Below are 25,661 nucleotides of genomic sequence, written 5' to 3' on the forward strand. Positions count from 1 at the left end.
ATCCACGGAATTACATCCCCCTAATGTTCTGTCCTTGCATAAGTGTCGTCCAGGACCCAGGGGCCCGCTGATTCACCCTGATCCATGACACCTTCAATGAGTGTATTCTGTGTTGCTCTGAGCTGAACATTTAGCTTTGTTCCACCCTTTCATTTTAGAAAAACGTATTTGTTGCTTTGCCAAAATCCAAAGCCATTCTCATCGTTAATTAGTCCATTCCCCCGGCGCCACCCCACCCCACCACACCTCAGGCATCGAACATGAATCATACTGCACCAACGTGGTTGAATGAACAACCTGAATGTGAAGGTATTGATGTCCTCAAAGACACGGTCACGCTTCTAAACAGACTGTTTGGTGAGAGAGAGCGAGGAAGAAATTGGGAGAGAGAGATGCAGTGGAGGACTCTGTCCATCTTTGATTGCTTACATGATCAAGTCCTGCTCCCATATCAGTCATCCTACTGTTCTGGCTCAGGGGCTGGTACACCTGTTTGATTCTGTGGTCCATCTATCTTTGGTTGACAGCCCAGAAGCTTTCAACTTCCTGTCTCCCATGTAGACTGCGACTCAGTAATGCAGAATCACTTTCAAACAAAAAACATTTTCAACCTACTTGATTAACATTCTCAAACAGATTTTGAAAATGATGCTTGTGTGAATTCCTCCCATCAGGCCAACAGATGGCAGAAGATGCCAGTCAGACAGTCGAGTGTGTGTGTCGAACACGCACACACACACACACACAGGCAAACATACACCCCAACATGACTGACATTCCACACTCAATTTCCGGGCAAAAGCAGGAGGAAAGTTCTGAGGCAATTTCTCAAGTGCCACTTTGTCTGATAACTTTCCACCCTAAGAAAAGGAGGGAGGGAGGGAGGTGTGGAGGGAGGTGTGGAGGGAGGGAGGTGTGGAGGGAGGGAGGTGTGGAGGGTGGAGGGAGGGAGGGAGGTGTGGAGGGAGGGAGGTGTGGAGGGAGGTGTGGAGGGAGGGAGGTGTGGAGGGAGGGAGGGAGGTGTGGAGGGAGGGAGGGAGGTGTGGAGGGAGGGAGGTGTGGAGGAAGGGAGGTGTGGAGGAAGGGAGGTGTGGAGGGAGGGAGGTGTGGAGGGAGGGAGGTGTGGAGGGAGGTGTGGAGGGAGGTGTGGAGGAAGGGAGGTGTGGAGGGAGGGAGGTGTGGAGGGAGGGAGGTGTGGAGGGAGAGAGGTGTGGAGGGAGGTCTGGAGGGAGGGAAGGTGAAGGAAGGGAGGTGTGGAGGGAGGGAGGTGTGGAGGGAGGGTGGAGGGAGGGAGTTGTGGAGGGAGGGAGGTGTGGAGGGAGGGAGGGTGGAGGGAGGTGTAAGGAGACGTCACAGTAGAGCATTGCGTGATGTTTAACCACTTTGCCGAGCCTTCACAGTTTGTCACTGCATGGTAATTACCTTCCTGTGAGTAACAACCATCAGCACAACAACACTGCCTCACAGAGTGACACATACAGGAAGCACACTATGAAAACAGGAAGCGAAGGAGTTCCGAATATGGAGATTTGTTTGTTTGTATTATTTTTTAAGAAGTCCGTACAACTTCTTTAATGAGGGTGTATCTCTGACTGTTTTACCCTCCCCTCCACCTCCCCTCCTCCTCCCCTCTTCCTCCCCTCTTCCTCCTCACCCCCTCAGGCCTCCCTCAGCACGGCCACACACGGAAAGGAAGGGGGGAGTTGGGGGGGAGGGCAGGAATGACTCACCGTGAGCATGTAGGTCTCTTCCTCATTACTTACACTAACAAATAAAGTAGTGGCTCAGTGAACCTCGGTGAGAGGATGTGCTCGACCCCAGAAGAGCACGACAGGAGCAGTCATATCCGGGCGTGTGTGTGTGTGTGGGGGGGGGGGGCTAGTAGTAATGCCGCAAGTTGAAAGTGGGGGTGGTGTATAAATGTGCGTGAAGAGATTTAACAACTGCGAGGGTTTGTGTTTATTTTGATGTAAGGTCTGTGTTTCATAACATGGTTGGCCTGAAATGCTAAAGACCCCCCCCCTCTTGCCCCCCCCTCTTGCCCCCCTCTTGCCCCCCCTCTTGCCCCCCCTCTTGCCCCCCTCTTGCCCCCCCTCTTGCCCCCCCTCTTGCCCCCCCTCTTGCCCCCCCTCTTGCCCCCTCAGACAGCAATGTGGGGTAAAGAACTCTGTGAACGCGTACAGAGAAAGATGAAACAAGGAGCAATGTGGTTTATGCTGAGGTGGAAGACGGAATTCTTCACAGTATTTTACGTTATGATGATGAGGAACACAACAAGGCAAACCAAATGTAGAAATGTAGTTGCACATACATTTACATTTTACATTTAGTCATTTAGCAGACGCTCTTATCCAGAGCGACTTAAAGTCAGTACAGGGACATTCCCCCCGAGGCAAGTAGGGTGAAGTGCCTTGCCCTAGGATACAATGTCATATGGCACGGCCAGGAATCGAACCAGGGACCTTCTGATTACTAGCCCGATTCCCTAACCGCTCAGCCACCTGACACACACACACTGGAACCTGTATATTAGGTTCTCAGTAATTTGGTTGGAGTTCAGTTACTCAATATGCAACTTAGGTTTCTACTTCTATTATGAAATCAGTGTTTGCTACAGAAACTAAACATTTCCCTCCAAAAAGGAGTACATATTTATTGCTGAACGTTTTTGTTTACAAAGTTGGTAAATATGAGGGAAGCCTTTGTCACAAGTTTTTTTTCGCCCTCTGCAAATGTTACGTCATGATTGTTTCTCAGAGATTTGGAAAGTTTTCCTTCCACACAAGGTGTGCAATCATCTGATCACCACTGTACGAGCTAGACTCAGTCCTAACTGGGATCCCTTAAAAGACACCTTATAAATACGAAGAAGTCCTAACTCCAGTCTTAACTGTACATTCTCATACTAAGTGTACTTGTCTTGTTCAGTTACAGAGACTAAACATTGAATACAGAGTTCTTGAGAAGACCTGCTTGTAGAACTTGTATCCACTTTGCTACCCTGATCTTTTCCTGACTCTCCTCCTTCCCCTCCCCTCCCCTCCTTCCCCCCTCCCCCCTCCCCCCTCCCAGGAGCAGACAACATTAAGAAGTACTGGAGTCGTTACTACCAGGGCTCTCAGGGTGTGGTGTTTGTCCTGGACAGCGCCTCGTCGGACGAGGACCTGGAGACGGCACGTAACGAGCTACACTCCGCCCTGCAGCACCCCCAGCTCTGCACACTGCCCTTCCTCATCCTCGCCAACCATCAGGACAAGCCCGCCGCACGCACGCCCAACCAGGTAGGAGTTTGGGGGGGGGGGGGTAGTTTGTAAGTAAAGTGTGACAAGAGCGGTCAACAAGAGCGGTTGTTTTTGGAGGGAAATCTTTTTTTTTTTTTTACTTGTCGTCTATTGCAAGACAAGCTGTCTCTCGTTGGTCTTGTTAGTGTTAACTGGCTGGGATGCAAGGTCTAAGCTCTCTAACACTTTCATTGGATTCACCTAACTAGGAAGTGGAAAATGTGTTAATAGAAAGTATATCTACTAACAGAAACAATTTAGGATTTCTAAATTGTAATTTGAGTTTATTTACATCACCTTACTAAGACACTGGTTCACACTTGAAATTAAGGTCACATTAACTACCATCTCACTACCTATTTACAATGGTTGTATTAGATATAGCTGTAGTTACACTGTAGAGTCATTTCTACTTCCCTCCTAACTGATATCATAATAATTATAATATTGCTGCATAGAGGATCCGTGACCAGTCACCAAAAGGTCGTTACCATGACCACTCATTTCACAGACAGGGGAAGCTTCCCGGTGACGTCTCTCGATGACTGAAATGTCACCACTGACACCCCCCACTAGTCTCGTTAGACGCTCGCCCCGGTACATTGGATGCGTCGTCGACGTGGAACTCGTTGGTGTGGGACGTTGTGGCTAGCGGCTGCTAGGTGTCTGATGTCTGGGCCCAGATGGCTGAGTGGTTAGGGCATCGGGCTATTAATCAGAAGGTTGCCAGTTCGATTCCCTGCCGTGCCAAATTAAGTTGTGTCCTTAGGCAAGGTACTTCACCCTTGCTTCGGGAAGAATGTCCCTGTACTTACTGTAAGTCGCTCTGGATAAGAGCGTCTGCTGAATGACTAAGTGTAAATGTAATGATGTAAATGCTACTCGGACCTCGCTCCTGTTTCTAAACCCAGAGCCTACCAACCATCTGGGGAGGAGAGTGATTGTCATGAGAGAGGATGCTAACTGCGGTTAGCTTAAGTCTGAAGTTAGCGACTTTCCCCAAAGCAAGTCAGTAGCAGTTGTTTTGCTTCTTGAAAGGTAAAGCTAGGTTGGTTTTTGTGAGGTTTTAATGTTACGTGAGTGAAATGAACAAGCAGTGAACATATCTCCATTTTACAAAAATGTCAGAGCATTCATAAGATTTATTTAGGGAGGTATATGGTGCACATTGATCAGTTTTTAAAGAGCGTAACAAACGTTTCCGTGTTCATCAAGGAAACGTCCGTAATCTCCCTGCGACCCATGCTGTTAGCTTTATGAGGCAACTCACAACAAACACTTGCTCTTTTGTTTCTCCTCATTAATCCTGTCACCAATTAGAACCGATCAACAACAAAAAAAGACCCACCACTCCGCTAGCTCACGGTGTGGCTTTCCCGCTCGCTCCATCAATCTCCTCTTAGTCTGAAGGTTTTGAAATTAGTTCTGCAGCTTGTAAACAGGGGAAACTGGCACGGTGCTCTTCGAGAGAAAATGCCTGAAGGCGTGTTTAGGACAAACCCTAACCCTGAAGGCCTGTTTAGGACAAACCCTAACCCTGAAGGCCTGTTTAGGACACACAGGCCCTGTCAGAGAGGTGAAGGGGGGGTCTTCTGTTTCCCTGTGACCCCGCCCCCAACTCCACCACCCTGCAGTGTGTGTGGGCTAGCTCTCTTTATGTTAACAGTAATCCGTAAGGGTGGTGCATTTTCCCTTCAATGGCAGATGCTGCAGTGGTAACTGGCTCCACCTCCAGTCATGGGCCGTTCAAAACCTGCAGAAAATAAATGTAAGTCGTATGGTTTTTCTGTTACATAACGTACCATGGAAAAGGTGTCTTTTTCTTCTTCGGGAGACATGCTGTGCTTTCCCGCTTGCCCGCCCGGCCACCCTTACTACCTCAGCACGCTCTCTCCTGGAGGATGAAGTTTGGGAACATTTATTTGTTCTCATGACTAATTGATGAAGCTTGATAGAACGTTCTCCTCCAGGGCCATGGTGCTTAATATTAGATGAAAGTTATACTAAAAACACCCCGGTGCGTGAGGAACAGGTGGAGAACTTCTCCCGGATGATCCTGTTCACCGGCTCCTCCGCTGCCCGCGCTGCCGCGCTCCCCAGCCGGGCCTGAAAGCTCAATTAAAGATTCGCCCCGGACCATTTCCAAGACTTTATCGACCGCGACAGCGCGGCTATTCAGAGCTTCGTAGCCTGAGAGGGACCTCGCGGTGAAGCTGCCAGGTCACTGCACGCGCGCTCTACCACAACGGTTTCTAAAACAAGTCCTCGAACGAGTGTGCTTGATCTTCAAATCGTTCCGGGAATTTAATAAATAGTAGCATAATGGATGGTGTTTATTTATTGATATTTATTTTTTGCTTTCTTTATGTTACGTTGGAGGTAGAAAGCGTTAGCGTGTTTCATACGCTGTTTTTTGACCTCTGTGCGGTCCTGGCTGCCCTGTGAGTCTGTGGCTCGTGTTGCGGTCTCTGACGCCTTCGTCCAGTTGCAGGCCTTTCTGATGCCCGGACTAGCGCTGACTCACCCCGCATTGCTAGCTGAGTCATGGCCACCTGCTAAGAAGACGTCCCTATGACTCTCTGCTCTGGAAGGAAACCTTTTGTCCAAGCAGAACGGATGTCACATTTCATTTGACTGGGCGGTGGAGCTTTGAGGCTGTTGTTCCTTTACGAGGGAGGTTTTGTTAGAATTGAGTTTAGGCCACAGATTGGGAAAACTGTCTTTTTTGTTTCGTTTTTTTTTCTTTCTTTCTTTCTAAAGTTACACTTTTGGAAAGAAAAATCTACTCTAGCTCCCTGTACCAGCACCTTCAGTGCCAGATTGTCCTTAAGCAGCTGAGGCGTTATGGTTCTCAAGTGACATATATGACTCCTATTTCATTTAATCTTTCTCAGATTTCAGGAGGGGAACCATTCATTGTAAAATAAGTAAGTGGTTTCTGAAGCAAAGCGCACCAGTTATGGTCTTTAAGCTGTTTAAAGTGTCGTGATACATTAGTCTCCTGTTTCGGATTGAAAAGAAGACTGCATTGATGTGAAAACACACATTTTGTCTGATAGTTGTTACATGCTGTATGAAGTTACAGATATGAGCAGATAAACTGCTACTAAAACAACGTTTGTGTATTGCCAAACATCTTCATCGATGTTCAACATCGCAAAATTCGATTGAGGCTCACAGATGAAATGGTTCATGTTTTGTTCCAGTGTTCTATTAGATTATGTTTTTGGCCTTTGCAAACGCTCACCGCACGATTCATTTTCCTGCTCAACCGGCAAGTTGCCTTGGAGATGAGGAGTCTCCCCTCCTGACTGGGAGCTTTGAGATCGCCACGGTGATGCCAGTGTCATGGATGAAGTGAACTCAAATCGTCAGCTACTGTCCAATGCTTTGTCTTGTGTTACAGAGATAGAACACAAGTTGACCTGATGGAAAAAGTAGGCTAACTTTGTAAACAAACCCACATGGGCTTTCTCTTTCTTTTTATCTTTCTCTCTCTCTCTCTTTTTCTCTCTCTTTCTCTCTCTCTCTCTCTCTCTCTTTCTCTCTGAGCACTCACTTCTTTAATGAAGAAAGTCTGCTGACTTCACAAACTAACCCACATGGACTTTGGAAGGTCCATATCTCTCACGTATTCTCAATATGTTCCTTGTTTATAGTGTTGCTCTACCTGAGCAGGAGGGTTGATAAGACCAGTTAGGGCTTCAGTTCTGCCCTCACTGCTACCCTCACTGCTGCCCTCACTGCTGCCATAAGTGTTTGAGGGGGGAGGGAGGAGGCAGTGGGAGGGGACGGGCGTAAACGAAGGAGAGAGTTCCTGCTTGACTTCAGGCTCCTCCTGCTGGGGTCCCAAAGGATGCCGGGGGGGAGCGGGGGGGAGCGGGGGGGGAGCGGGGGGGTCGCCCTGGCCCTGTTGATATAACACCTCAACAAAGCAGGGCTGTTTGGATGGCTGGGCCTGTAGGCCGCTGGCCCGGGATGGGCCTTGTTTAAACGCCAGCGCTGGTGTGGAGGATGGAGCGAGAAGAAACAAGAGGAGGATGCGTCATGAGGGAAGAGGAACAGGAGAGGAACAGGAGAAGAGGGTGAAAGGAGAAGAGGGGGGAGAGGAAGAGGAGAAGAGGGGGGAGAGGAAGAGGGGGAGAGGGGGAGAGGAAGAGGAGAAGAGGGGGGAGAGGAAGAGGAGAAGAGGGGGGAGAGGAAGAGGAGAAGAGGGGGGAGAGGAAGAGGAGAAGAGGGGGAGAGGAAGAGGAGAAGAGGGGGGAGAGGAGAAGGAGAAGAGGGGGAGAGGAGAAGGAGAAGAGGGGGAGAGGAGAAGGAAAGGGAAAGGACCACTTCTGAAAACGTTTTTAAAAATAACAGGTTGTTGTTTTGGGCTGTTTGTACATCAGATGAAGGATTGCAACCTACTCCCTGACCAAGACTGTTCCCGCTCCGCTCCGCGGCTTGGCCAGAAAGCCTGCTCTCTCTTCCAAACTTCTTCCAGTTCCTCCATTATGCAACTCTCCATGCTCCTGGAAAACTGCTTGGGGCGTTTGTGTAAACCTAATCCAAATTTACGCTTTGATTCAGTATCTTCGAGCTCTTGGGGGAGGACTACAGTGTGGTTATTGCTTGGACTGGCACACTGTGAACTCCGGTGATCTTCATAGACCGGTGTGTGCCTTCCTAAATCACGTGTGATCCCAGGTGGGTGCCAGTCATCTCAGAGACACGGAGGATGACCACGACAGCAGCTACGCTGCCAGACCAAACAGAGCCTCACAGCAGAGGGTGATCACCAGGAACACCTGACTGTCAGATGTTGTTCCTTCATTTGATGGGTTGTAGACAAACGTTTCTCACTGGAAAATGAACCAGACACCAGGTAGAGAGACAGACAGAGAGACAGAGAGACAGAGAGACAGAGAGACAGAGAGACAGAGAGACAGAGAGACAGAGAGACAGAGGATGAGAGAGAGAGGATGAGGGAGAGAGAGGATGAGGATGAGGATGAGGGAGACTGAGTGTATGGACTGCAGGATTTAACCTTGTAAACCAGAACTGGAGCTCCTTCAAAATTGAAGACGGGCAAATGAAACATTTTTGCGCAAAGTCCCTTAATGACTAAAACACAATAGATCCCAAATAAACACCCACACCTCCCCCCCACACACACCCCCACACACACACACACACCAGAGTCAGTCCAGTCCCCAGCTGGCCGTGAGGGGATCCTAACAATCACTGTTAGGATCTGAGGCACATCTGTTTCCTGGGCCACAAAGTTAAAGCCGATGTTTCTTATGCTTTGTGACACAGTTACACCACACAGGCAAATATAAACACAGAGCATGCTCATGGGAGCTTGTGCTGTTTCACAAAGTCATAATTGGCCAAGGAAGTTGATCCTGTTTGCCTTGTCTTGTCTTGTTGCAGTGAATATCCCCCAGTAAGAATACAAAGTCATAAGAAGAGCAACAGAACAAACGATTCTGACCTTTACCGCTGTCATGCAAACACATCATTAATCATTTAAATATATAAACCCTCAAACACACTCACAACGCGCACACACACACACACAAACACAACACACAGCAACACATGTCAAGTGTGGGGATTGTGTCAGCTGCAAATATAGCTGTTATATTTGTGTGTGTGTGCACATGCCTCCATGCATGGGGACCTTTTCACTGATGCATACATTTAACGGGCTGTGTGTGTGTGTGTGTGTGTGTGTGTAGGCTAATGCATCTATGTAGGTGAAAGAGAGTGTGTGTGTGTGTGTGTAGGCTAATGCATCCATGTAGGTGAAAGAGAGAGTGTGTGTGTTTTGAAGGATGTACAGTGAGGGAAGCTAAGTGCTAAAGTGAAACTGTTCCTCTGAACTGTGGATGAGGTCATTGCCGGCAGCTCTGTGTTAACCCATCAGTTTAAAAACATCCATCATTTATCAGGGTTTGTATTAGTCTTTTCAACAACTCCACTTTCCCAAACATTTTTCTCAGCCCGTGAAGTACTTTTGATATAGCCTAGTTCTGAGAAATATATGTTTAATGTTTAATGTGCTGAATTTGCTGTTCAGCTTTAGAATAGGATGTCTAACCTGCCACTGCCAGATCATGACTCGTCCGATTAATCGATGACGAGAGAGAGGGTTGTGGTGGACAGAAAATGCGTTTGAAGCGTGGCACTTGATGCAGAGTGTAGAGTGAACAGTAGGGCGAACGGAGCGTAGGGCGAACGGAGCGTAGAGCGAACAGGGCGTAGGGCGAACAGAGCGTAGGGAGAACAGAGCGTAGGGCGAACGGAGCGTAGAGCGAACAGAGCGTAGGGCGAACAGAGCGTAGAGCGAACAGCGTAGAGAGAAAGGAGCGTAGAGCGAACAGGGCGTAGAGCGACCGGCTCCTGTAGATCAGTGATCTTCACACTGCCTTCATCTCAAATCAAACCAGATGTGATTGGTGTAGCCAGTTTGACTTCACATCCGCCCACAGAACTGGCCCTTCCTCCCCTCCTGTCCCGCCCGCCAGGACTGTGTCAGCACCATGATAACACAAACCACAGGAAATACCTGCAGGCACTGACAGAACCCTGGCCCCTGTTGCTGTGTCTCCCCCCAGCTGCTTCCCCCACGGCTGCATGGCCACCCACAGGTCCTTCTGGGGAGGTGCAGGAAAGAGAAAGGAAAAATCAATGCTTCAACCCTGGCAACCCCAACCCCACTTCAGACTCCAGATTAGGATCTGGCAAACCCTGAGCACCACTACCCTTTCATCAGACTAGCTGCAGAAAGCCATCATTAACCAGTTTTATGGGTGCTGGCACTAATCTGGCCATCACGCAAACCATACTTTCGATCTGGAAGTGTTTTCCTCCCTCTCTCCCTTCCTCGTCCTCCCTCGATCCCCCCCACGTGTCCAGCCCTAAACATCTCTGTCCTATATCCATCTAAGCTGTTTCCCACGGGTGTAAACAACACACACTGCTACATACTTGATTCCGCACCAGCTTGTGGTACTATATAACTCACTAAAGGCCTTTTGGCCTTCGGAGGAAAGAGCCTCGCTGAACTCTAGTTGAATCAGTGCGCGGGGGTCTCCCCTGCGCGCACAGCGGGGGAACTGCAGGCACGGTCCTCTCGTTATGCTCCTCCAGCAGTCTGCTCCTCTGAGAGACCCTCTCCTGCTCCTCTGAGAGACCCTCTCCTGCTCCTCTGAGAGACCCTCTCCTGCTCCTCTGAGAGACCCTCTCCTGCTCCTCTGAGAGACCCTCTCCTTCTGCTCCTCTGAGAGACCCTCTCCTGCTCCTCTGAGAGACCCTCTCCTGCTCCTCTGAGAGACCCTCTCCTGCTCCTCTGAGAGACCCTCTCCTGCTCCTCTGAGAGACCCTCTCCTTCTGCTCCTCTGAGAGACCCTCTCCTGCTCCTCTGAGAGACCCTCTCCTTCTGCTCCTCTGAGAGACCCTCTCCTGCTCCTCTGAGACCCTCTCCTGCTCCTCTGAGAGACCCTCTCCTGCTCCTCTGAGAGACCCTCTCCTGCTCCTCTGAGAGACCCTCTCCTGCTCCTCTGAGAGACCCTCTCCTTCTGCTCCTCTGAGAGACCCTCTCCTGCTCCTCTGAGAGACCCTCTCCTTCTGCTCCTCTGAGAGACCCTCTCCTTCTGCTCCTCTGAGAGACCCTCTCCTGCTCCTCTGAGAGACCCTCTCCTGCTCCTCTGAGAGACCCTCTCCTGCTCCTCTGAGAGACCCTCTCCTGCTCCTCTGAGAGACCCTCTCCTTCTGCTCCTCTGAGAGACCCTCTCCTGCTCCTCTGAGAGACCCTCTCCTTCTGCTCCTCTGAGAGACCCTCTCCTGCTCCTCTGAGAGACCCTCTCCTTCTGCTCCTCTGAGACCCTCTCCTGCTCCTCTGAGAGACCCTCTCCTGCTCCTCTGAGAGACCCTCTCCTGCTCCTCTGAGAGACCCTCTCCTTCGGCTCCTCTGAGAGCTGACCACGCGCAGCAGAGTCGAGCCGCCGCAGGGATCCACATGAACATCAGCTAGATGAGAGCTCACCCTGCTGGGGAGGAGGCACAGATGGGACACGTATTCTTCCTTCTGCCGGTGTCCATTCGGCCCCTTCAGTGGCCACGTCCTCATCAATCATTTGTGGAGCTGTCACTGTCTCGTCACCCCCCCCCCCCTGACTGGGTCAGGCCACCACTGGAGTACCAGTAGGGGGGTGAGAAGGGGAGTGGGGAGATGCTCACTGTTTTGTCTCCACGATCAGGGGGTCCGTGAAGTGAGGTGGTGTGAATGGTGGGGGGGTGGTGTTAGGGGCAGAGGGAGCGGGCTTTGCCGTCGGTTTGATCGCTGATCTCCACGACCCCATCTGAGGGGTCTTAATCACCCTGCTGACCTGACCCAGAGATGTCTTGACTCTGATGGGGGGGTGGGGGTTGAATGTGTGTGTGTGTGTGTGTGTGTGTGGGATTGGGAGGGGGGGTTAGAGGGCGTGTGTGTGTGTGTGTGACATTAACATTCCAAAGGAGTTTTGATGTGATTTCTTTCATTCTTCCTCTTCTTCTTGATGCACACAGTGTTGTGTCTGTCACAGCAGGGCAAGAAAATCCTTGCTGGACGGCCTGTTATGCCTGCAGCTTCCCCCAGCTGGGAGTGAGACTATTAACATCTAGTGTTAGTGTGGGAGATCCAGGATTCCAGAGCACGTCTCCATGCTGGGAGTCGTCAAAAACTAACAGTCAGTTGCAGTTTGGAAGTACGAACAGTGTGTTCCAACCAAACGCAGCGCTGAGGTCACCGTTCCCCGAACTGCCTGTGGCTCCTCTCTCCGGCTCGGTGGTTTAAAAACATTTCTGCGGATTAATAATCCCAAGGAGAACCCATCCGACTGATGGAGGTAGGGTTTGACTGTGCCGACGCCAGGAGGGGAGGAACCTGCTCCCGGAGAGGTTGGCACCATCACGCCTCAGGGACTGGGATCCGTTGGAGGGAAATCGAACCCAACCGTGAGAGGCTCGTCTTTCTAGACGTCTGTTTTTCTGTCCTTCACTCGACGTTTTGACTGAAGTTGTTTTTCTTAGAAGTGAAGAGGTCCTCCTTCCCCCGGCCTCAGTATTTTCTCACTCAAACTGACAGGATGAAAGGAGAGAGGGATGCAGACAGATTAGGAGAGCAGACCACAATCTGCTTTGGGATTCCAGCTGGGTCTGTCTGTCGTTGAGTCTATATTTACCATCGTCCATGTATATACAGCTCATTTGTATATCTGCCCTCCCTTCAGTCAGTCCATACGGTGTACCATCGTTCTTAAGTCATCTTTACCTGACTGACCGAAATTTCACCTCTTCCACCCTAACCACATTTTCCTAAAATGCCACCTGAAATGACAGAATAAATAGAAATCCCACAGCCATCCTAAGGGCTAGCAGATGTTTACATTTACATGTATTCATTTAGCAGACGCTTTTATCCAAAGCGACTTCCAAGAGAGAGCTTTACAAAGTGCAGATGTTGTACTGATGCATGAACTAACACAGGCCTCGCTGTGAGGTTGTCTGTCTATCGTGGAAATCTTTGTCACTGTGGCATCCATGCGCCGGTTCACTGACCAAGCTGATGATTTCACCAGTTAGTCAGTTCTTCCTTACTCTGTCCTATTGCTCCTAATCTGGGGAGAGGGAGAGGCGGGTGAACGAGGAGGATCGATCCAGGGAGATGTTTTCATGCAGTGTGTGATACTCTAGCTAGCTAATTAAGTCTATATCCTGTTTTCCCGCGGCGGTGGTGAGTGTGCCCTGCCCCTCCAGTATCTGTGCGTGACACGACGCTGAGCCAAACATGAATGTTTAACGGCTACAGTTAAGTCCCAGTGTTGCACAGAACACGCACAAACCTTTGTCTGTCGAGGTCATGTGGATTCTGCTGCACGCTACAAAGAATACAGTAATACTCCAACTGCGCTTGCATTTTTACACACACACACACACACACATACACGAAGACACACACATACGGACACACACCTTAATTGGCCTCCATCTCATCTCTTTAAGCTGCGGAGGTATAACAACCCCTAGCATGAGAGTCCTGGGGAACCATGGAGACTGGGTTAGATGAGAAGAGGAAAACATCAGTATCGCCTGGGCGATAATGACAGGCGGAACACTTCCAGGTCTGTTGTTTACCGAGGCCGATACGGATCTGGACCCGGCAATGCCAACGACACTGTCTATCAGAGCCAGAGATTAGACTGCCCAGGAACACGAGCCGGCCAAACAAATGCAAAACAGAAAGTCAGACGGAGTCAGAGAGAGAGAGAGAGAGAGAGAGAGAGAGAGAGAGAGAGAGAGAGAGAGAGAGAGAGAGAGAGGTATTGTAGCGGAAAGCAAATGTCCCAATTTTCCTCACCTGCTTATCTCTCTTCGTATCGTCTGGGACTGTGTTATCAGAACAGAGATTGTATCCAGGCCTCTCTGGCCTGTGTGTGCGTGCTGGGTCTGGGGAACGTGCTAGAACAGAGCTCGTATCACGGCCTCAGATCATCGCCGGGGAAATGATGGACAGCTCCGAGGGGTTTCATACAGTGTGATCATATGAACCCGTCTGAGGGAACAATGAAGAAGCTTGTTTTCTCAGAAGAGCACTATCCCTGAACGCTGCCCACACCAGCCGGGGAACCATGGGAGATGCCATGTGATGCAGTGCTGTCAGACATGCTGTGTTCTTTCGTTTTCTTTTACATTAAACTTAAACTATTGCATTTTTTGTGGTATATCACCACCCCCCCACCCCCCCATTTAAACACACACGTGCACAATCACCCTGCGTTAAAACACATTTCCCACTCCATTAACTTTCACTCTTGTTGACGCCTGCATACCTTTGTGGCTACTCCAGATGTTGAAGTTTTACATTTTTGTTTTTAAAAATCCATGTTCCACGTTTTTCCAGGAACACATGGACAGTACGCATGGGTAGCTTTTCCCCCCATTAAGCTGCGCTACCTGCCAGTGTTTTCAGCCATTCTGAAGTGCTTTGGCTTGGCCCCATAACTGAGCCCTCTGGTTAAAACATTAACCACCAGGATTCACAAACAGTTGATGGGACCACATACTCTCTCAAAACATGAAGTACGGCCGAGAAGTGATGTCAGCGATGTGATTGGCTGCATGCCTTCCTCGTTGACTCACAATCTCTCAGCCTAAGTAGTGAACTTCCCATGTATGGTTTCCTGCCCATACCACATTCTCCACCTCATCCTCCCCCCCCCCCCAGACACACATGACTGATCTGCAGAGCTGTCAGGTAGCATTAGTGCAGAGCAGGTTGCATGTGACGCCTCCCTTGGCTTGCCAAAAGCTAATTGACTCTGAGCTGCGCTAATTGGCAAGCAGCAATCCCCTAACGAGGCTTTGAGGGGTGACCCACCGGGCCAGATGAAAGCGGCCAGGCTTTGCTCTGTGTCAAGCTCTCGCGACTAATCGGCACGCCTGCTGACCTGAGAGGCCAGGGAGGCATGGCGGCTCCCCCAGAGCTGGGGGGGGGGGAGCTGGGGGGAGGAGGAGCTGGGGGGGGGAGGAGCTGGGGGGAGGAGGAGCTGGGGGGGGGGAGGAGCTGGGGGGAGGAGGAGCTGGGGGGGAGGAGGAGCTGGGGGGAGGAGGAGCTGGGGGGGGGGAGGAGCTGGGGGGGGGGGGGAGGAGCTGGGGGGAAGAGGAGCTGGGGGGAAGAGGAGCTGGGGGGAGGAGGAGCTGGGGGGGGGAGGAGCTGGGGGGGGAGGAGGAGCTGGGGGGAAGAGGAGCTGGGGGTGGGAGGAGCTGGGGGTGGGAGGAGCTGGGGGTGGGAGGAGCTGGGGGGTGATGCAGAATCAGACAGGGTCATGACAGTTTTGATATTCAGTATTCAGTATTGTAAGCAATCATAACATGATAAGAGGAACACTAAAGCCTAGTTTATACTCATGTCGCCGACACTTTTGAAATGGTCGCAGACGAAGAAAAAAAAGTGTCGCTGAAGCTGCTGCATTTATACTTCGGCAAACACATAGCTATGGTTACATTGTTTACGCTTTGTAGCCTAGGTGATTGGTCGGAGAAAAATGGCTGTAGCTAATTTTGACAGGCATTATAAAGGTGTGGATATGTTCTAACTTGCTCTGCCATCTCTCCTCTTTTCCTTCCATCTTAAACAGCTGTTGAGCGTTCACTGAAAATTCAAAACAATGCAGTCAACGACGCGTGCCGTCTATGTAGCCAATCACACTTGCGCGACACTATGTGACGACATCAGCGCCAGTAGAAATTTCTCCTGGTAGGCGACACTTTCAAGCGACGGTTAAAAGTGTCGACCGTGACGGCATTTCTGTTGGCGACCTTTTCAAAAGTGTCTGCGACCTAAGTATAAATTGGGCTTAAAGAGTGATGCTGAATGTCAGATGAAGTTCATTCCTAAAAGCTGCTTGATGGGCCCAGATCCCATACAGAAACAGACCCCTGTAACAGTCTCACCGCTCATTTAGTTTGACCAGAATTAGTCGTCTGATGGCCTCAGCTTAGAGAGTTCTGGATCTTACTGGCTAGTGGGTAAAATCGATTTAAATTTTTGACTAACGGATGCCTCTGATTCTGTCTGTTGTCTGTGGTGTCAAGCTTACTCTAAGAGCATTGTGCGATTCTCCACAAGCTTTTCTGGGGATGAATTAGCATAAAGCTCGGGGAGTCTATGTTTCTTACACTGTACCTGCTTGTCTGTTCATTTCAACAATTATCCTTCCTCTCCCCTTCGCTTTACCTTCATTATCACAAAAACAACAATCAAGCAATCTCAGTCTGTCGAAATACGGCATCTGTCCAAGCTAGCGGATGTTAATAAATGTGTAGTGTATATGTACATATCCATAAACTGTGTGCAGGTCTAACTCTGAACGCCGGGCCCTCTGCAAGTCCAAACACCTAACCCTAACCCTAACCCTGCAAGCCTGTCGGGGGTGGGGCGGGGAGGGGCGAGGTGGGGCGGGGAGGGGTGGAGAGGGGTGGAGAGCCAGGAAGGTCAGTGCCGTGACTGGTCGTGATCCTCCAGGCTCACACCGTATGTGTGGCTGGCACGTGAAGAGGTCAGAGGGCGTGTGACCCGGGGATAAAGCCCTGCCACCTGGCATCACGCTGAGCCAGGTGAGCCAGGTGAGCCAGGAGAGCCAGCTGAGCCAGGAGGAACAGCGCCAAGCGGACCGCGTTGGCTGGAGGCTCAACTCCTCTCAGTTCAAGCCCCCTCCTCCCCCTCCTCTCCCTCCCTCCCTCCTTCCTTCCCCTCCTCTCCCTCACCCTCCCTCCTCCTTCTCCTCTCCCTCCCTCATTCCTCCCCCTCCTCTCCCTCCCTCCTTCCTTCCCCTCCTCTCCCTCACCCTCCCTCCTCCTTCTCCTCTCCCTCGCCCTCCCTCATTCCTCCTCTCCCTCGCCCTCCCTCCTTCCTCTCTCTCCTCGCCCTCCTCTCCCTCGCCCGCCTTCCTTCCTCTCCTCCACGACTGACATTCATCTCAGGATTAGTCTTCCACTTTCCCGATGGGGGGGCAGGCACCCCCGTGACCCAGATGTTTATTATTATATTATTATATTATTCCACTGGGCCGGTCCATTCTCCTGCTCGTGACGGGGGGGAGGGGGGGGGGTTGGCCCGGGAGGAGGCGGACCAGAGGTGGAGCTCTCTACTGCCGTCCTGACGCCTGAACGCTGCCAGACGGGAGGACCCAGAGGACAGTTTGTGATTCTGATCTAGAAGCATGTGCACAGGGCATCATGTTTTCCTCCCAGTTACAGGAGAAATGCTCAGTCTTTTTCTTTTGTCTACGTATGATATGATGGGCATGTTTTGATGCAAGCATGCTTTGGTTACTTGATATGCTACCATGAAACTATGCTCTTTCAAGGCTTTCAATCGTGTCCACACAGCGCGTGTGTGTGTGTGTGTGTGTGTGTGCAGAGGACTGGAGCGCCTTTGGAAAAAAGGTGTGACGTTTCCTAAATCCTCTTGAGCAGGAAAACGGAAACCTAGAAGAGATGAATCAATCGACCACCTTTTTGTTCAGCACCGTTATCAGATGGGAAAGGTAATATCATCTAATTGAAGCTAAATTATTCTGCATTCCTGGATGGAATAATGTCTGGATCTTGACACCTCCAATCTCTCTGATCTCCACTCATGCCTTATATTCAGTCATTAGTCTGTCACTCAGCTACTTAAACAGCTGTCAAGACTCACTGAACAAAATAGAAGTGAAATAATTGTTTCCAATCAAGATTACAGGACAGCAAAGGCTACATCTAGTGTTGATTCTGAAGTAGGCATGTCTCTGGATTAAGAGTCCTCTAGGTTTGAGTCAATCTAATAAACTTTGAGTGGCCCAAGGCGGCTTCTTAAAGATCTTTTAGCACAAGCGCTTGCAGGCAGCTGCAATTTCTAGTCTTTTTTTAAAAAGATAGATTTGCATGGCAGCTCAGTCAGTGTGTGCGAGAATGGGTGAATCAGTCTTGAACACTATTTTTTTCCAAGCTATTTATTTGATATGGCGAACCTCGATCTTGATCACTACAAAACATCAACCCCCACAAGAACACAACCCACCCTTGATGTTGTTCCAGTGACTCCCAGCTACCTGTGGCTGTGCAGCACCTGGGTCTGGACAGGAAGGGTTAACCGCAGTGTGCCAGAAGAGAAATCAAGGCCCACATACTTGGCAGGCGAGCTGTTCTCTCAGCACGATGTAGCTACACGAACATGAAGTCTGTCTGAGTCTAACAGACAGGGCTGCGGGGCAGAGGGAATTACACTGTCGCACTGAGGATATGGAGCTGGCTGGAGACGCTCCTGACACATAGTTGAAGCTTGTCCAGGTGGGAAGTGCTTTGCTCCTCCCAAAGAGGGGGAAGGGGGTGAGGAGGGGGAAGGTGGGGGAGGGGGCAGGTGGGGGAGGGGGGAGGGGGCAGGTGGGGGAGGGGGGTGGGGGCAGGTGGGAGAGGGGGGTGGTGTTTGAGGAGTGGAGTGTGGGTGGGGGATGGCATAGGTATGGCATAGGAAGTTGGTTTGTGTGGGTGTGTGATGTGTGTGTGCATGCTTTAAGTTCCGGAATGAGAATCTTGGTGCGCTTCTTAGTTTGATGTTTTACTGCATGTGTGCACATGAATTTTGTAAGCTTTTGTTTGTATGTGCCTGCCGTTAAAGGTTCTAGTTAGTGGTTAAAGGAGGAATCAGGGGACTGCAGTAACACACAGAGCCTGAGGAGATCTCTGAAGGTTCACAGCCTCGCTGCTGAGACCAGGTCCTCCTCTGGGTGTTTGAACTGCTAATTACCGTGAAGCCGTGTGGTTTCCCAGATCCTCCCTGCTCCCGCTGTCCTCAGAATGTCGGCTGATTTCTTGGCGTGAGCAGCTGGGCTGCGTAGCTTCTTACCAGCTGTGGGCTGTTTTCACAGAACAGTCTCTCTCGATGGTTTGTGTTTGTTTGCTTGTACGGTACGGGACCTCCGTGGGGATCCAGGGACTTTTCATTCAAGCCAAACCCATGAGTTTGTTTTAATAGGTACCGTTCTTCGGTGGGTAAAAGGACGAGATGTTGATGTCATGGAGAAACCGTGCGTTCATGTGTCAGTGTTGCAGCGTGAGAGGAAGAATATATTTAGGCCTGGCCATCAGATGCTTGACTTCCTTCCATTAATCACAAAAGGCAGCACGGCTTTGCAGAGTTTAGGCTTACGTAGTCTTGAACAAGCATGCTAAGTGAATGGGACACCAATAGGAAAGGGCTGTATATTATACTGACTCATTGGCCAGTCTAACATATCTGGCTTCCACACAGGAGAGCATTACCCTGGATACACCACCTGCACACAGGAGAGCATTACCCTGGATACACCACCTGCACACAGGAGAGCATTACCCTGGATACACCACCTTCCCATGTATCACACGCAGAAAGTGTGTAGCTGTAAGAAAGTGTGGAAGGTAGATGGTGTGTCTGTAGTAAATGTAATGCAGTGGTTGGAACTGACACCACACAGACACATCAACACCAACCCCGCCCTCACCCCTCCCTCCAGGACCCTCGAGTCCTCTCTCACTCAGCAGAGACAGATTAGGTAACAGTAGGAAGAATTCACGGTTGAAACCGAATGAATTTCTAGAACCTACGGCTTAGAATGTAGGTATGCTTTACATGAAAGCTGGGAGTGCACGGTCTCGCTCTCAGATTCCTCTTGTTTTATTGCCTGGGAGGATCTTGGATCGTCAGGACAACAGCAGACTCCAGGTCGTATAAAGACCTGCGTCCAGGGCTGCCTGGTTTAGCGTTTGGAACAACCTTGAGGTTCTCCTGACGCAAACAAACCTCTTCATGTCCTCGTCCACACCGGCCTGTAAAACTACAGCAGCCGCCCTGCCTGCAGAGCAGCACAAAGACGTCCTCTGAAACAGGGCGGTCGGGAGAGGGGACTTGGGGGACAGGGATCTGGGGCAGGGATCTGGGGCAGGGATCTTGGACAGGGATCTGGGGCAGGGATCTGGGGCAGGGATCTGGGACAGGGATCTGGGACAGGGATCTGGGGCAGGGATCTGGGACAGGGATCTGGGACAGGGATCTGGGGCAGGGATCTGGGGCAGGGATCTGGGGCAGGGATCTGGGGCAGGGATCTGGGACAGGGATCTGGGACAGGGATCTTGGACAGGGATCTGGGGCAGGGATCTGGGGCAGGGATCTGGGACAGGGATCTGGGACAGGGATCTGGGACAGGGATCTGGGGCAGGGATCTGGGGCAGGGATCTGGGGCAGGGATCTGGGGCAGGGATCTCCAGGCTTCCAGCCTGGCTGAGACTCTAAAGAAATCAGCAGCCATCCATCCTCTTCTCCTTCTCAACCCCCCTCCCTCTCAGCCCTCACACACACACGCGCGCGCGCACCAATACCCAAAACATCCCCAATTACGTCCCTTTGACGTCATGAGACGCGCTCCTCCACCCCTCCCAGACAAAACTAAACTCTGTGAGCTGGAACGAGCTGACCTCTGACCTGCTGTCTGAGACTGTGGTGTGAGCCTGGCACGGCCGCCGCTCTCAGAACACACAAGTCCCTAGCAAGAAGTCCCTAGCAACAAGTCCCTAGCAACAAGTCCCCAGCAACAAGTCCCCAGCAGCAAGTCCCCAGCAGCAAGTCCCCAGCAGCAACAAGTTGTGATCACAGCAGTCTTTTCCCTGTAATCCTGTCCCATACGGAGTAATGTTGTTCCCCTGGCGAGCTGTGCCTGGCCAGGCTGGGAGCCTCCCCGCTGGGCTGCGGTCCTCGCCCGCCTATCCCTGTCTGGAGGTGCTGCGGTCCTCGTCCGCCTGTCCCTGTCTGGAGGTGCTGCGGTCCTCAGTGACCCTGGCGAATCCCTCTCTGTCCTCCAGCCCAAACAACAGCCCCATTTGTTCCAGGGGGCTGGGAATGCACTCAGCCCACTGCCAGCTCCCAGACAAGTCTCTGGACCCTGCACTGATGCCAGCTCTACACCCCCCCCCTCCATCCCAACCCCCCCCCTCCACCTCCGTCCACCAGTGTGCTATTGAGTCTGATAAAAGGATTCCAAAATAATCTGTGACTCTGTGAAAGTGTCGCTGTCGTGGGCTTGGATGGAGAGACACTGCAGAGAGACATGCAGAGAGACATGCAGAGAGAGAGAGATACAGAGGGAGAGACAGACAGCGAGATAGATAGAGAGACATAGGATAAACACACAGAAGTATGCCCTGTATATTTCACATAGGAGTTCGAAAGTATCTTCAGTCAAACTCCATCCAGGACGGGCTGCAGTTTACTCAATTTGTCAAGTCATTTCATTTCCCACCTGAGGACTTGCAAACTCGTGTCTGCTCATGTCCGATTTGGAAAGGGAATGGAGGAGTTATTTCATTTGATTATTGCGTTGTTTGACAAGACCTCATTCAGGTGTCCTACCGGTTAGTCCTGCAAAACATCCAAGCATTGTCTACAGCAGTATTCCCCCATGCTGGTCTGCTGGGTTGTTTAGAGTGCAGTGTGTGCAGCAGATCGGCCATGCAGTGTGTGTGTGTGTGTGTGTGTGTGTGTGTCTCGCCAGCTCTTTGCATCTGAGCTGCTACCACCCATTGAAGCTAAACAGGCCGTGTCTCTGTCTGCGACGCCTCAATGCTCCAGGTTCTTCTGTCTGCGACGCCTCAGTGCTCCAGGTTCTTCTTGCGTTGGTGTGTGTGGCGGGAGATGGAGTGTGTGGAACACAGGTCTGGTCTCATGCGAGGCCCTTCAAGATGTCCTTGAAAGGGCTCCAGAACTCAAACGCCCCTGCCAACAGTCACTTAGTTAGAGAGATGCTGTCACAATGCTTAATAAGGTGCTTGTTCAGAGTCGATGGGAGCTCAGAGTATCAGGGAGTGCTAGGACAACATGATTAGGAACAACTGCCACTGAATTCAAATACTTACTAAATTGTATTTTTGATAGTTTTTTTTTTTTTGGGGGGGGGGGGGGGGTTGATTGTGTTATTTTCATCGTAGATTTTGTCAAATAATCCGGCATTCAAAATGTACATTTGTTGGAAACCATCAGTGACAACGACACATGAAACATATTAGTCTCATTGTTGGAGTTTCACCTGGACCTCCAGAAGGATCGATGGTGGTCCCTCGGATCTGTAAACAAGGATCAGAGACCATGGACGAGAGAGGAAGAGAGGGGCCGGGAGAGAGGGGGAGAGAGAGACAGACAGAGGGAGAGAGACGGAGAGAGAGAGGGATTCCTTAGGTGAGCAGAAAGCATGAAAAAGTGGGAGTAATCTTCTCAGTCTGGTACATTACCCCTGAATGAAGCCTGAGAGAGTCAGGGCACTCCAGACGATGCACTCTGGCCTCCGGGATACAAAGGGTGGACACGGCTAGTCACTCTCGCTCCGCTCTCGCTCCTAACCCTGTCACTTCACTCACTTCTGCTATGTCCGTTTCCCCCTCTTCCTCCCTCCACCCTCCTCTCTCCCCCTCTCTCATCTCTCCCCCCTCTTCCTCCCTCCACCCTCCTCTCTCCCCCTCTCTCATCTCTCCCCCTCTTCCTCCCTCCACCCTCCTCTCTCCCCCTCTCTCATCTCTCCCCCCTCTTCCTACCTCCACCCTCCTCTCTCCCCCACTCTCATCTCTCCCCCTCCTCCTCCCTCCATCCTCCTCTCTCCCCCTCTCTCATCTCTCCCCCTCTTCCTCCCTCCACCCTCCTCTCTCCCCCTCTCTCATCTCTCCCCCCTCCTCCTCCCTCCATCCTCCTCTCTCCCCCTCTCTCATCTCTCCCCCCTCCTTCTCCCTCCACCCTCCTCTCTCTCATCTCTCCCCACTCTTCCTCCCTCCTCTCTCCTCTCCCCCTCCTTCCTCCTCCCTCTTCCCTTCTCCTCCCTACTCTCTCCCCCTCCTCCTCTCTCCCCCTCCTCCCTTCTATCTCCCCCCTCCTTCCTCCTCCCTCCTCCCTTCTCCTCCCTTCTCTCTCCCCCTCCTCCTCTCTCCCCCTCCTCCCTTCTATCTCCCCCCTCCTCTCTCCTCCCTCCTCTCTCCCTCCCCCTCCCCCTCATTTCTCCCCCTCCCTCTTTTCTCCCCCTCCCCCTAGAATCAGAGATCTGTCAGGAGTCAAGATTTGAGGGTGGATGCTTTGAGAGAAACCGAAAATAAAGCTGATAAATAACTAAATACTTGTTGAGCTATGCGTGCAGTAATTATGATTATCTTACTAGCCATGGAGAAGTCCTTTCTTTGAGTGTTAGGAGTGATCGTATGGCTGTTGTCGTCCCTTATTTCTATCTCTCTGATAAAAAGCTCTGCACGGCTCCTGGTCTGTGTTGACTCCCCCTTCCTGTGACCTCATCACCAACCCCCCTTTGAGTTTAATGACAACTATGTTTCTGTTTTCTAGACTACACAGATAATACATCCTTTCCCCTTGAATGACTGACCATATGTCACATTTGTCTGTTACATAAGTAGTTCCGGCGCACCAGAACGTTACACGATTGTTGTCGTAGTCACTTCCTGGTTGGAAGGTGTCGTAGTCACTTCCTGGTTGGGAGGTGTCGTAGTGACTTCCTGGTTGGAAGGTGTCGTAGTCACTTCCTGGTTGGGAGGTGTCGTAGTCACTTCCTGGTTGGAAGGTGTCGTAGTCACTTCCTGGTTGGGAGGTGTCGTAGTCACTTCCTGGTTGGGAAGTGTCGTAGTCACTTCGTGGTTGGGAGGCGTCGTAGTCACTTCCTCGTTGGAAGGTGTCGTAGTCACTTCCTGGTTGGGAAGTGTCGTAGTCACTTCCTGGTTGGGAAGTGTCGTAGTCACTTCCTGGTTGGGAGGTGTCGTAGTCACTTCCTGGTTGGGAAGTGTCGTAGTCACTTCCTGGTTGGGAGGTGTCGTAGTCACTTCCTGGGTGGGAGGTGTCGTAGTCACTTCCTGGTTGGGAGGTGTCGTAGTCACTTCCTGGTTGGGAGGTGTCGTAGTCACTTCCTGGTTGGGAGGTGTCGTGTGCGCTTCCTCTTCTGTTCTAAAGGGGTCAGAAGGAGACAGAGCATGACCTCTCTCTCTCTCTCTCTCTGTCTCTCTCTGTCTCTCTCTGTCTCTCTCTCTCTCTGTCTCTCTGTCTCTCTCTCGCTGCCAAATAAACTGAGCAGCTGGATACTTGATCCTGTCTTTCTCCGCATTTAGAAGCGAGCTGACCAGACTGGCAGAACATGCCTGGACTTGTAGGCTGACAGGGACACTGACCCTGAATCACTGTGACGTCTCTTAATGCATTCACCCGTTACCCAGGACCTGTTGCTCACTGCAGTCATCAGTGAAGCCACAGGCATCGTGTGTGTGTGCGCGTGTGTGTAATTCATATTATCTTAGATACAGCGTGATTTACAACACAGGTATACGTGGTTCCAGAGTCACGGCCCAGGAAACGTTTAGGGAAGTGAGAGATTGGACCCTTGGTGTTTACGTTAGCGTAGGAGGTATGTAGTAAAGGTGTGCACCATACCTGCCTGTCTGGGCAGGGATCAGCGAGGATGATGCCAGGTTTTGCATACCTCATTCTCAAGTCTTGTGGTTTCAGCAGGGATTCTCGTTTACATGGGCTTATAAAAATCCACAATTAAAATAACGCCCATCCAAACCTGTGATCATGCTCAGGGGGGAACTTGGCGTGCTTTAATTGACATGCATTTGTGACAGAGAGGGAAATTAGATTGATTTATTTGGAAGAGTTGATTTGTAGCTTGTCTTTAAACATGTAATTGAGCGTATAGGTCAAATGAATATGGTACAAATTGTTGGCGTTCATGTAAACGTTTCAGAAATTAATCTTTTGATGGTTCCAGTCTGAGAATGATGCAGCCAGACATATAGTTGTGTCCTAGCCATGCTAATGACGTTCAGACAATGTCGGCAGACACTATTGTGCAGGATTTGGCCTCCAGCCCTTGAACCTTCCTTCAAGAGAGCGAGTGCAAACAAGGTAACCTATTTTCATTCTGTGTCTAGACGGATTCTCCCAAATAAAAAAAATCTCAACACCTTTAGTGTGCTTCCCCTCATCAGTCAGGCATGACATAATCCGAACTGCAGGTATCCAAAGCAGAAACTGGTAAACAATCTTTCATTGAACGACCGTTCATAACTTGCCTGCTCATTGGTGCATACCTGATTACACAGGCCAATCAGGCCTGTGTCTTTGGTGGGATTAGCTGATCCCTGGAGGCATACACCTGAATATACCTGCCCTTGTGCAAACACCCGCTGGAGACGCAGAGGGCTGGACCAGCCACAACAGAACACAAGGCTGTCCCACCGGAACCTTCCATCCCACTTCCACAGCTATGTGGATCATTCAAGGGCAGTGTGGGTCTGCGTGTCCACCAGGAGGCTGATCCTCTTTAGAGGACGGGTCTGCCCTGCGGTGGGATGATCAGGCCAGGTGCTTGTTCCTGTCACGACAGATCTGTGTTTCAGATCTTCTGCAGCACCTTGAAGAGGAGCTTGAGCTCAGTAGCACATGTTCTGTTCTGTTTGTCACAGCGTTAACTGCGAAAAAAAATCAAGCTAATTACTCCCCTCCCCTCTCCCACAAAGGAACATTCTTCTTTCCACTTCCCCCTGGGAGTTGATAATGAGTCCTTAGTCTAAACTGTGGGCTGAGCAAAGTGATTGTTTCCACACCACAGGCATGCACCAGAATGATGTGAGCATTTATTCTCGTCTTTCATCTTTGTGGAACTCCAGAAGATCTGTCTCAATGTAGCCTGCTTTCAATAGTTCCTATCCCCTCTGTCACTATCCGTTGTGATGCATGACAACGAGGATGAAGAATGGGAAGATGGGCGTATCTTGTGGTCGGTGGTGTTTAGA

The 25,661-nt window shown here is 50.8% G+C and overlaps 1 protein-coding gene across 2 annotated transcripts in view; it reads left to right on the forward strand.

The window, feature by feature from the left end:
- The window catches only part of arl15a (ADP-ribosylation factor-like 15a), a 74,759-nt gene that overhangs the window by 34,413 nt on the left and 14,685 nt on the right, over positions 1-25,661 (forward strand). For both annotated transcript variants that reach the window (XM_084694655.1, XM_084694654.1), the window contains exon 4: positions 3,073-3,281. In XM_084694655.1, coding sequence (XP_084550781.1) covers positions 3,073-3,281 — 209 coding nt within the window. The remainder of the gene's footprint in view (positions 1-3,072; positions 3,282-25,661) is intronic.

This window comes from Hypomesus nipponensis, chromosome 28 (assembly GCF_054491055.1).
Source record: "Hypomesus nipponensis isolate SF chromosome 28, ASM5449105v1, whole genome shotgun sequence".
Lineage (NCBI taxonomy): Eukaryota > Metazoa > Chordata > Actinopteri > Osmeriformes > Osmeridae > Hypomesus > Hypomesus nipponensis.